This window comes from Pelodiscus sinensis, chromosome 1, assembly GCF_049634645.1.
Source record: "Pelodiscus sinensis isolate JC-2024 chromosome 1, ASM4963464v1, whole genome shotgun sequence".
Lineage (NCBI taxonomy): Eukaryota > Metazoa > Chordata > Testudines > Trionychidae > Pelodiscus > Pelodiscus sinensis.
Window position 1 is genome coordinate 87834079 of NC_134711.1, and position 13076 is coordinate 87847154.

Below are 13076 nucleotides of genomic sequence, written 5' to 3' on the forward strand. Positions count from 1 at the left end.
ATGCCAGGATATAAGGGAATGCAGTAGCTGGCTGTACGGATACTACTAAAATATAAATCTCCAGTTACTGCACACGTGGGCATGAACACACTTAGAATGGAATGGACATGAGCAACACATCTTGAAGAACAACAGTTACTAAAGATAGGCGGCATAATTATTTTTAATAAAGTAAAGTTTCTATTGTACAAAGGCAAAAAAAACCCTATTAAATTAAATTAAATACTTGACTCTTTCCAACAACTGAAAAAGTTGTCTATGTATAATTCCAGATTTACAAATAATAATCCTCTATGTAATCTTGGAAGTATGCCACTTACCAGCAAACAAAAACAAAACAAAAAACTCTCCTTTTTCCTCACTCTCCTCAGAGATCCATATATCAAGATGCTCGGGGCAATTCTTCATCTCAGAAGACGACCTTGATAAAGAGATTCATTTATTTCATTATGCCCAGAAGGTGGAAAGACTGGGCTTTTCCTAATAACCAGATGCAGTGAGTTAGATACCTAAGGGCCCTCTGTTTAGTGCCCTGTCCCTAGCTAAATTCATCCTACATACTGTTAGCTGAAGATTCCTTTCTGAGATAGTAACTCATATTCGTGTGGAGACAAGTAGCCTAAGAACCAGGCAGCAGCTCACTCAGGGTCTTTCTGCTGCAGATCTTGTTTATCTTCCACTGTAAATTAAGATAAAATTATAGCATTGTTTGTTCTGATTTACCACCCATTGGCTAGAGTGATAAAATTAGTTTTGGATCTCTTGCATTGAAATCCTGACACTGCTTTTGAACTCACATGCAAAACTGAATTAATATAGTTCTACCACCTTCTGGTCTTGACATTAATACCATCTTTTCTCTGTAGCGCTTTTGTAGTAATGTCTACTTTCTAAATAAAATATCTAAGTCCAGTATGATGCTGAGAGAATGAAAAGGGGTAAATATTAAATGCATAAGAAGTAAAAAGAGCCAACTGTTTAGATGACTTGATATCACCTTTCAGCAGAAGATCTGAGAGTATGATGTATTGAAAAATATCCCTTTGTTTTTTAGAGGGTTGTGGCTGATAAACAGGAAAAACGAAATCAGGAGCGCCTGAAACGCAGAGAGGAAAGGGAAAAAGAAGAAAGGGAGAAGCTGAGGAGGTAGCGATTTGCTTTATTTTTGGTAGCATATATTTAATAGCCATTTTTAGAATATATTAACACTGAATTTTGTTTACATGTGTATTTATGCATGGTGACACAACAGACTGCATTTGCTGAACATTCTATATGAATTGAAAATTATTTGCTATTTGACAGCTTTTCTCAAGCCTATAACTCCTTGTTTCTATTAGAACGCTCTTCTATATAACTAATGGATATAACTGGGTGAATATACACATGAATAAATATTGACTTTTCAGTGTGATTTCAGACATGTACATTTCTGAGAATTAACAAATTATACATTAGGTGTTTTTTAGGGAAAATATAGATTGGAAAGCATCAGCAACACTCAAACCAGAACTCAAAAAGAGGTTGAGAATATGATTAGACAGTAGGAGTACTTCTGAATCTTCTTAGTGAACTACATGATCTTTGTTTCTAGGAATTTAAATAGTCTGCATGTGCACTGCTGTTTTGTGTGCATTTTGTTGTGGACTTAAGTCCACAAAGCATGCTACAGCATCATTGATGAGCTCACATCTCAACTGTGAAATGCATCTATAGTCAGGTGTTCAGTGCATCAGAAACATTTGGACAGATCAGTATAGCCTGGGAAAAATTTCTCTAAAGAGATTGTAACTTACCTTTTAAAAAGAGCCTTTATCTTAACTGTTTCAGAGAACTATAATGGTAAATAATCAATACTTTAGCTTGTTCTCATTAATCTTTATAATATTCTGCATTTTCTGATTGTGATTGTTTGTGTAACACAAGCTGATCTCCATTTATTTCAGGTCCAGATCCCATAGCAAGAATCCCAGAAGGTATATAATTTCCCGGGGGGGGGGTGGGGAAGCAGTGGCGAGGCTGGAGCTCCTGGCCCAAGGAAGGCAATGGCTTCTTCCCCATTGGAGCAGCAGGGAAAGTCTCTAATGCCTGGGAGTGGCTATGGCACAGAAAGTGACCCCCCAGCTCCTCATGCCTAGCTCATGCACCCCCTCTGTCACCGCACCCTCAGCCTGCTCCTGCCCCCTCCCCCTCCCCCTCGGCCAGACAACCTGCCCACTCGGGGCCTAGCCCCCATCTGGCCACAGCGTCCTGGCCCTGATCCTGGTGCAGGCTCCGTGGTCCAGCCCCCATCTGGCTGCATGAAGGGCTGGTGGCAGCCCCCCTCCTGCTGCGGTACGGGTAGGAGGGGGAGCCACAATCCGGCTGCAACAGACAGATAGGGAGTGGGTAAGCATAGCGAGCTGAGGGTGCAACCCCATAATATATTGAATTATCAAGTCTTACTAGACTGCAGTGTCCATGTTCAGCACCAAAGCATCATAGATGTTGGCCATTGTGAACCAATTTATTTTGCGCACTCTGTAGAAGTGGACTGTTTGCTCAAGTGTTTGCCCATGGCTAACACAATGTGGGTTTTTGTCCTCTAGTAGTAGTAAGAAAATGTCAAAATTTGGATTTGTCTGCTTGCAAGTTAATGCCTGGGTCCTTTAGCTTAAGCAATAGAGATTTGTGCTTTTAGATCCAGAGATCCGAGGTTCAGTATGCACAGGTGACCTATCCAGAGCTTTCAGGCAGTGAATTTTGTCTGTGAAGCTTTAGTTGGAAGCCACTAATTTGCAATGTTATGCTTTCAATAGAAAAAAAATTGTAATTATAAACCTTCAGGGGTTTGAAAGTCTGCAAATAGTCTTATTTTAGTGGCCGTAAATAAGAATATTGCTCTTGTTTTGAAACATCAGTGTGCTTTCCGTGTGTACCGGCTCCCGGGGAGCTCCACTCCTGTACTATGTATCTATCAGGAATTAAATAGAAATCGTCTTAGACAGAGCTGCAAAATAAAGCACTTCCCAGAAGCACATTTGTCACTGCATCTTTGATACCATCAACATTGTGGTTTTTAAATACTGTCCCTCTGAGAATTATAATAGCTGTGATAATGGGAGACAGATCTCTGTACAGACTCACTACTATTTTATAAAGCATTAAATAGATCTATATTGGTAGAGCAGCTAGGTGATTGCCTCTTTCACTGTAAATTCTTTCTTTTTATTTCCAGATCGAGGTCCCGAGATCGCCGCAGACATCGGTCTCGCTCTGCCTCCCGGGAACGAAAGAGAAGAACTCGTTCCAAATCCCGTGAGAAACGCCACCATCACAGGTCTCGCTCCAGCAGCCGCAGCAGGAGCTGCAGCCACCAGAGAAGCAGGCATAGTTCTAGGGATAGGAGCAGAGAGCGCAAAAAAAGGTAAATGTTTACCTGCTGAGAGTAGTAGTTTCCCTTCCCTGGTATACTGATCAGAAAACAGTTGTTAATGTTTCCAAACACTTAGGGTAGAAATGTAATTGTTTACTAAGAACACTTAGTAATTTTAGTATCAGAGGGGTAGCCGTGTTAGTCTGAATCTGCAAAAGCGGCAAGGAGTCCTGTGGCACCTTATAGACTAACTGAAGTGTAGGAGCATAAGCTTTCGTGGGCAAAGACCCACTTCCACTTCGTCAGATGTGCAAGTGGTCTTTGCCCACGAAAGCTTATGCTCCTACACTTCAGTTAGTCTATAAGGTGCCACAGGACTCCTCGCTGCTTTAATAATTTTAAACACCTTGTGGGACATTTCCAGATTTCAGTCAGTTTTAAAATGAGCAGTGATACAGAATCAGGGTTACTGCTGTGACAAAATGTAGTATATTTGTCAAATTGTGAACCCTGTACTAGAAATGTAAGCAACTAGTTGACTAACTGATAAGCAAATACTTATCAGATAGTTGACTAGTGACTTGACTAGCTGCTTTTCTCTTGCTTGCCCTCCTCTCCTGCCCCCTTGCTGCCTGTATCAAAGAGAGGCAGCTAGTGGGAGGAGCAGGATCCAGTGCTGGGGGGGGGGGGGGGGGGGGGGAGCTAGCTTAAAAGCTGGTTCCCTCCCAGCACCGTCTCCATGGGGAGAAGAGGCAGAGGCGCAGTGGGGAACTGGTGGCCCCTTCTGCCTTTGAAATGTAGAGGGCTCTTGCTGCATTTCAAAAGCAGAAACACTGCGGGGAGCCTGGGGCGGGGAGCCTGGGGCGAGCAGGGGACTCAAATTCCCCCGCGCTCTGGCACTTTGCTTTTGAAATGTACAAGAGCCCTCTAAATTTCAAAGGCAGAAGCCCTGCACTGGGGGGTGTTTGCACCTTTGAAATGTAGCAAGACACAGCCGGGCTCTTGCTACATTTCAAAGGTGGAGGCACCCTTATTGACTAATAGAATAGTCAAGGCAAATTACATCGCCTGTTCGATTAGTTGATTGATCTAAATTTAACATCCTTATCCTTTACTCCATTGTGAATGAAAATAAACCTGAACCTCCCTGAAGATAACCTATATTACTACATTCCAGAGGTGCTCTGCCTGGGAAAAAGTCTGACACCTCACTGAACGACTGTATCAGAGGCAGCAGCATGGGGCAGCAAGTGGTTCCCCAGGAGCCAGTGTGCACCAGGAGTCAGCTTTTTCTGCCCTGTGTCCTCCCACCCCTCCCCTCCCCAATCCCTGGGTTAACATGGTGCCCTATCAGTTCCATGGTTTGACCTGGTGCCCCTGCTGGACTTGGAAAAATTTCTGCCCCAGTCCCCAGGGTTGACCTACTAGCCACCAAGCAAAGCAGACACCGTGTCAATCTCCCATTTAATCCTATGATCCCCCAAATGGATTTAGAAAAAAATTGTGCCCCATCTCCCTGTGTTTAACCTGATGTCCCCGGGGGTTTACCTGGTGTCCCATACAGGCTTTATAGTTACTATAGAAGGAGAAAGGTCTGGAATAGAAAGGTAGATCTATGAATCATCGGCATCATGATAGTAGTTGAATCTGTTTGCAAATGAGATTAGACAGAAGGTATAGAGGGAAAAGAGAGGGCAAAAAGGGCAGAGCCTTGTGGAATCTTCACAGAAAGTGGGGGCATGAGGAAGGTTATCTGAAGCGTATGTTAAAGTAGTTATAAAAGGTGTAGAAGAGCGTATCGGGGAGAGAGTGTTATAGAAGCCTGGGGGGGCGAGGAGAACTCATAGAACACTAAAACTGGAAAGAACCTTGAGAGGTGGTCAAGTCCAGTACCCTGCCCTCACAGCAGGATGAAGCACCATCTAGATCGTCCCTAATAGAGGTTTGTCTAACGTGTTCTTAAATATCTCCAGTGATAGAGATTCCACAGCCTCCCTAGGCAATTTAGTCCAGTTTTCAACCACCATGAAGGTTAGGAATATTTTCCTACTGTCCAACCGAAACCTCCCTTTCGGCAATTTAAGCCCATTTCTTCTTGTCAAATAACAAGCCTGAGACGAGCCTGTTGCCCTAAGCTGTATTTTAACCAGTGACTTGAGGTAAGAGGCTTCACCTATCATTTCATTCCCCAGAAGGGATGTACTTTGGGTCTACAGAATTATAGGTACTTTGGGTTTACAGAATTATAGCAGAGGACGCAGGCCAGGGTTTGTCCTGGATTTGGACCTGGGATCTCTTGCACTCTAAGTGAGAATCTTGCCCCTACACCAATAAGCCATCCTTATTCCAACCCATACAGCTATGGGAGACTGCAGCCTTAACACAGCACCTTAGACCGCTTAGCCTAACTCTGGTTTTAAGAAATGCAGTGTGGTCAGTGGTGTTAGAGGGTTTCCATGTCAGGCATGGGAATGGAGTACTGATTCTGAGCTTTAGAAGGAAAACATAAGAGATACGTTAGTGTGGTTTCAGTGGAGAGGGAGGGGATATAAATCAGATGGGAGAAGGTAAAGGGCTGAATAGGTCAAGAGGCACTCCAGACAGAGATGGTAGTCAGTGTGTTCAAAGAGCTTAGAGATGAAAGGGAGATGGGGGTTATAGATGAAGATGCAAGTGGAATTCAGTGTGGTGTGTTTAAAGATGGCAGATGATATTAAAGCATGCTTGCTTGTATTGGGGAGAACCAGAAGTTGTGGAGAAAAAGTAAGGAAAGGCATGAGTGACATAAGGACATAGGACGGGATCAGAAAGACAAGCGGAGAGGTTACAGGAGGAGTGCAAACTAGAAACTTCTGCTGGTGGAGGAATAGTGAGAAGTGTAGGAAAGGGAAACCAAAGTAAAAGGAGGGTGAAGGTCATATGTTGTAACTTGTCAATTTTCTCTTGAGAGAAATCAGAGATCTGTCAGGGGAAAGTGATGGAGGCAGGAAAATTTGACGATTCAGTCAAAGTTGTCAGAAATGTGGCTGGGGTTCTGGGTGTAGGACTGAATTAATGTGGAGAAGTAAAAGGGCATTGCTTAGTAAGGAAAGTGGTAGAACTAAAGGAGGTGAGAATGAATTTGTAACGGAAGTAGTCTGCCTGGTCCTGGAATATCTTTGACAGGAGCAGATTGGGCTATTTCACAGCATCAGTCAACAGGCTGACAGGCCCAATCAGCTTAGTCTGGCCATTTGTAAGTCTAGCATCAGCTTGGGGATCTGGTCTATCTAGGTTGACCTAAGGGGCGCTCTGGCCACTGGCTCCAGTTTCTGAAGGAGCATGATTAGTAAAGCCAGGATTTGGAGCTGTAAAAGCCAGATCTGGGGCTGCAGCAAAGCATGGGTCCAGGCCACGAAAAAAAATAAAAATTTTACAGCTAAGCACAGATTCATGGTTGGCAAGTATGTATCCATAGCCAGAAACAAAGCATATGTCTGAATCTAGCAGCCAAATGTGGATTAAAGTGAAAACATGGATCTAGCTTCAGCAGCCAGATATGAATAACTGTCAAGCATATTTGCCAAGAAGAGAGAAAATGCCTAAGATGTAGTCAGGATCTGACATCTTTACTATTGAGTCATTTGTTTCTTGGTTCTGTACTACTAGCACTGTGGTACTAAATTCCAACTAGGGATGTGATAGTGTGATCCTCTAAATGGTAGGGATGCTAGCGTATAGCTTGGGCTTATCAGTTAATCCTAACTACATGTGCGCACACACACACCTTGATACCTCTATCAGAGGCAGCAAGGGGCTTTTAAACCAGCTCCCTGTGAGTGCCAGTCCCCTCACAGCCCCCCCCCCCCCCCCCCCCCCACACACACACACAGGCAGCAGCACTGGGGCCGGGGATAACGGGCCAGGTCTGGGCACTGCTGAGGGCATCCACTCAGGGAGAATTGCTCAAAAATCAGGGTTGCTTACAGCCCCTGACTGGAGGCCTTTCCTAAATAGGCCACAAACCAGTCACACCGAGTGCTTCAGCTGCCAATCTGCCCAGCAGGAAGCCTCACAAGCAAAACCCTTCGGACAACCAAGCTCTCCCTGTGCCACAATCAGCCCCGGGCCTAACACACAGGTGAGGGGTTATAGAACCCAATCTCACCTACCCCGAACGGGTTCTCCCGGTCCCAAAAGACCAGCCACAGCTCCCAGTCAACTTACACTTTGGATCTTACCCACAAGATCACGCTGAGCCAATCCTTTAGAATCTAAAATTTAAAGGTTTATTAATAAAAGAAAGAAAAGGTAGTGAGTAAAGAAAATACATTACATGCACCAATCACCAAGTTCTTGATGCAGGCTCTCAGCAGAGATGTTACAAACTGCTATCTTAAAAGTCTCTGGTGTACATCCTTTGTCAGAATGGGTCCATGCTTTTTCTCGGCTCTCTGTCCCTCGCAAGGCTGCATCTGGGATCAGAAGCAGAATTGAAGACAAGATGGAGTTTTCCTCATGGCGCACTATATCCATCCCTGGTACCTTCCAAGATGGAGTGAGTCACATGGCCAAGTGACCTATCTCTGAGTCCCATGTCAGTGACCATTAGATACTGACTGGTTTGTAGGTTCCAGACGCATTCCTCAGGTGTGTATTGGGCATCTTGAGAGCCATTGTCCTTGGTGCCCTGCTAGTTAGCATAGTCAGTGACTGAACAATTGCTCTTCGCAACAGGCCGCTCAGAACCCATTGCTCTGCCTCAGGCAGAGAACATTCCCCGTATTAGCACAGAGTCCATATTCATAAATCCACATAGACATCATACAATTATATGCGAGCACTTACAGAATCAGTAGAACATAAGCTTTCATTTGACACTTCACATGGCCCCCTTTGTACAGACTTTGGGGCAAACACCCCCACCTCATGGGTGCAGCACTGATCTGGCTGCTCCCCTTAAAATCCAGGAACATGACAGGGCAGGCAGTAGCTGGTGTTCAGGGGGAGTCAGCTCCCCATGAGCCACTGGATCTCACAGAGCTGTCTGTATCACAGGCAGCAGTGCCGGGAAAGGGGTTAGGCCAGAGCTGGTACACGTCAAGCTGCTGCTTCTTTAAGCTCTTCAAGCAGTTACATATTTACACAAATCCATGATAGTTAACATCTTCATTTAAATGGCTCATTGGTTAGCCTTCAGGGCTACATGCACTCCTCCCCTGCTGCCTCTATATCAGAAGCAGCGGCGGTGGGGAGAGAAGCAGTGCTTGCTAAAAGGGACTACATTCTACAGAGACCCAGTTGATTTAGAAGTGCAATGGGATGTGGTGTTTGGATTCATTCATAACAGACTTACCATACAGGGTGATAAGTGGGCCAGGATGTAACAACTCTTCTCATTTCTTAATTATTTCATGGGACACGTCCAGCCCACTTAATTAGCCTGAATAATCCAGGTCCTAAAATTGACAGGTGGTACTTCTGTTATATGTATCTCTTGGTTTTGGTAATTTCTACTCCAGTTCAGCTGATAAAGTGGGTTTGACCCAAGTTGGGGTATGTTTGTGAAAGATAAAACCAGAATTTTAACAAAACATGTTCTTGTGGCAGCAGCATATTCCTGACTGATTTGGGTTCTCAAATGTGCACTTTTCAGATCCTCAAAAGAAAGATCTTCCAGAGACAAAGAACGGTCAAGAGATCATGACAGAACGTCGCGTGACAAAGACCGGAGCTCAAGAGAGAGGTCACCCCGTGATAATAAAGACAGGAAACGTTCATATGAAAGTGCTAATGGCCGATCAGAAGACCGGAGGAGCTCAGAGGAACGTGAAGCAGGGGAAATATAACTGCTGTACGTTCATCGGATCCTCTAGCTTCCTATGGAGTTGCATACTATGGTTTAGTTTACAGTTGTTCAAAGGGACACCAGTGAGCAGTTCCCAAAACTGATCCAACTAGGGTAGATGTACAGTATATAAAAGTGGTTATAACTAAGTCAGAATTGAACCCCTTCAATTGATGATGCCTAAAGTTGTGTCCTTGTCTTCGACCAAGCTGTAAAACTTTTCTGAACAATTTATCTTTATCCAGGATGACAGTTTTATGTACCAAGGTGCAGATCTCAATGTTTTACTCTCCTTTCCAAAAGAAGTTAAATAGTGAACAAATTATATTGTCCTACTTGCGTTGGATGCTTTCAGACCTTTATAAAAATCTCTAATTCTGTTCCAGTCCAAACAGCAGCTTTGAAGGCTCTTTTTAAGAGGGGAGGGTGGGTAACTAAACTTTTACTTTGAGATTGTTTCCCAGTGATTGTATGGGAACCTAGGAGTTGGTTACTGTCAGAGCATTTAGACTGGAATTTGTGCCAGAGAGTGCTGAAATGTCATTTTTTACAGTGCCTATTTAGACTGGGGAATTGAACAGCTGTTGCATTACATCTTTTTTTAATTTTTACTGAAATTTTGAAATCAAAGCCAGTCTCACATCTCTGTACCATTTGATTGGTATATGTTCAGTATATTTGGGTTTTTTTTCCATAAGGACTTTTTCTGCTTTTTCTTGTGGGATGTAAATGGTACATCCTTAATTGTAAAAATAAATAAATAAAATAAAAATTAAAAAGTAAACTGCATTGTCCAGTAAATTAAGATTGAGCACCTTGGTGTCTCTTGGTGAATGTGACTCATTATTTGTGTGTGTTCTTTAATAGGTCAATTGTATGAAAAGACACAGTGTAGAACTTTCTCATTTGAAGGAAAATGCTTTAAATATACAACTCTACTACTGTTCTGTCTTTCAGATGAGACATAAAACAGACCATGACTCCTCCAAGATTATAAAGAGATAAAAGCTTTTACCATCGCCATCAGTGTCCTGCCTGTACCAATACCTATTTTTAGCAGCTTCAACTTGGAAAAGTTTATTTACTTCTCCTAATAATAATAAACATTATTTTGCTAACAGAGAATATTCTCTGTATTTCCACCCCAGAGGCAGCTGTGTCATTTGTGTGTGAGTGGTCCCTTAAAAGGGATTCTTTTGGGATCCTATACAATGCAAGGTGGTGTAGAAATGTAAGTTATTATATTTATTTCTCTGAGTTTGAATTCCCACACCTAAATTACACAGTGATATACAGTCATTGTTCAAAAAGACGCACATTGTGCTCGTTGCATCCTCCGGTAAGGGCACATGTGAGCCCTTGCAACATAGACATACAGCATATCTTTGCCCCCTCATACCTTGTGACTGTTAGTGCATGTATTTCTTTTTCACTGGGTTACTGTGCCATTCAGTTATACTTCAATCCTGCACTGGGCAGCACAGTTGCTCAGTACTAACCAGGTATACCACTGTAGATCTAGCAGTATTTGAGTATAAAATAGTGTGGGCCGGGCACATTTACACTTTAAACTGTATGTAAAGAATTTTATAGATGCCCAGAAGGTACAGAAATATTGTTTTTGTCGCCAACATGCAACAGTATCTTTTTGAGGTCGGTGACTTTAGGAACTTACCAAGATATTATAGTAGTTTGGACAATTTTTAAAATGCCATGAAACCATTCTTAAATCTGGAGCAAATACAGTTCCTTCTCCAGGAACTTTTTAGGGAATTTGTATATATTGCCAAGTACATTGTAAAAATAAATCACCCTACATCTGGCTTTCAAGTACAAAAATCTACCTGTCCTTAAATCCTTGCTAAATAACTGCAATATTGGTAATAACATGTCATCACTCAAATAAGATAGTCAGTTTGAATTGCATCTTTTATAGTAACGCTCCATGTTAGTGGAATGTCCTTTAGCTTCTGATTTTTGTTTTTGAACAATGCTAAAGAGAGCCTGTTTGACTTTATGGTTTGTAGAGATTGACTTCATTCATATTTATTTTAGTTTGCAATAGTATTTCTGTTTAATGTAATAAAACACTATCTGCTTCGATCCATCAGTAGTAGAGATCAAAAGAAATGTGACATTAGGTGAAAGGTTTTGATGGGGATGGGTAAGGTGGTGATTGAATGCAGACCTCTTCCTTATATTTATTTATAGGCTTTACTATGGAGCTCATCACTGTAGTATGTGAGAACCTCATACACATTAAAGGATTTGCCCTGCAAGGTAAGGTAAGTATATCCATTTTACTGCTCAGGAACATGAGATACAGGGAGGTTGTATGACTTCTCTAGAGTTTCCCCAGGAATGGATCGAGTGGGGAATCATTCAAAGCCCTTTCTCCCACAAACACAAACATGAATAGCTATTATGTAGATACAGGCTGAACCTCCCAAATCCTGGACTCTGGTCCAGTAACATCCATGGTCTGGCAAGGCCATGGATGTTACTGGATCGAAGAGCCCCAGGAGTGGGAGCCAGGCTGAAGAACTTAAGGTCTACAGAATTGCAGCTGGGCAGGGGAACTCCGGTGTCAGTGGGGTCATGCAGGTGAAGAGCCCCTGCCAGCAGGGCTGGTAGCAGCCAGAGAACCCAAGAGACCTCCCTGCAGTGAGGCTGGGATGGCCGGGCAATCCTGACTAGGAAACCCCTGATAGCAGCTGGGCCAGGCAGTAGCCTGGGAGCTCTGGCTGAGGAACCCCAGTGGTGCAGCCAGGTGGCAGCAGTAGAATCCCGGCACCAACAGGGGAATCCCCTAGTGGCCCCAGCCAGGAAACCCACAGTAGGTCTGGGCCACCTGAGGCTAAGGAACCCTGTGAGGTAGTGGGGTTGATGGCAACCAGGCAGCCCCAGCTGGGAACCCCCAGAGGCAGCAAGGCTGGGGGTGGCCAGGCAACCCTAGCAGAGGGAGTGGGCAGCAAGGTGGGGCGCGCGTCAGCCGGACCGGCTTTAGTGGGGCAGTGGCAGGGCAGGAAGCTCCAGCCTTGGGAGCCCCAGAGAGCAGCTGGCAGTGGGGATCCAGCAGGGGAGAGCATTGACCTCTCCTGGTCCGGCAAACTCCCTGGTTCTAGCATGACTCAGGTCCTGAGGTTGCCAGACCAGGGAGGTCCAACCTGTATACATTTGTGAAAATGTTTAAAAATCAACTTTAACACAGGGATACCTTGCTTACCTCCCCCCCCCCAAAAAAATTGATTGTGGTAATCCTGAAGAAGTTAATGTTGATAATGTAGGATTGAAAACATTCCTCAATTCATCAATGTCATAACCATAGGGCACCACTGCTATACGTCACCCTGATCCTTATCCATGCAGCTATCTCACTTCCAAACAAGGCAGGTGTCTGGCCAAACACTTATGGTGGTGAATAACAGATCTTTTCAAATAAGCATTTGATAATGGAAAATTTGTTTCAGAATCATATATTTCTCTCACAACTGGTTTGATCAGGTCATCTTCCAAAGCCCATCCATACCCAGTATGGGAAGGTAGTTTTGGATGTGCTCAGTCATCCTAGAGCCACTCTATTGCTTGATAATTTACCCTCTTGATAGTAGGTAGAAACACACCTGTTGTTGTTGAACATTCTTTCTCCATTTGCATATAATATCTAGGAAAACATCCAGCATTGTAGTTCAGCATATGTCATAATGTTAGTTTTCAAATGTTAAAACTTGTCATAAGTGCACTGGAGATGTTCAGATATCCTCAGTGATTGTCTTGGTTTTTCTCAGCACCTTCTGAATGAGGAGAGAATATTTGGAGGCTGAATCACATGCCTTCAAGTAAGATAACTTGGTCTTTCTAGCCATCCTTCCATTAGTGTCACATTTTGAAAGG

At 43.5% G+C, this 13076-nt stretch overlaps 1 protein-coding gene across 5 annotated transcripts in view; it reads left to right on the forward strand.

Moving 5' to 3' along the window:
- LOC102463405 (putative RNA-binding protein Luc7-like 2) overlaps positions 1-9966 on the forward strand; it is a 75028-nt gene extending 65062 nt beyond the window's left edge. For all 5 annotated transcript variants that reach the window (XM_014575832.3, XM_075935401.1, XM_075935393.1 and 2 more), the window contains 4 exons: positions 1055-1146; positions 1947-1976; positions 3218-3406; positions 8991-9966. In XM_014575832.3, the coding sequence (XP_014431318.1) occupies positions 1055-1146; positions 1947-1976; positions 3218-3406; positions 8991-9183 (504 nt within the window). In that variant the 3' untranslated portion in view covers positions 9184-9966. The remainder of the gene's footprint in view (positions 1-1054; positions 1147-1946; positions 1977-3217; positions 3407-8990) is intronic.
- Positions 9967-13076: the final 3110 nt, after the last annotated feature.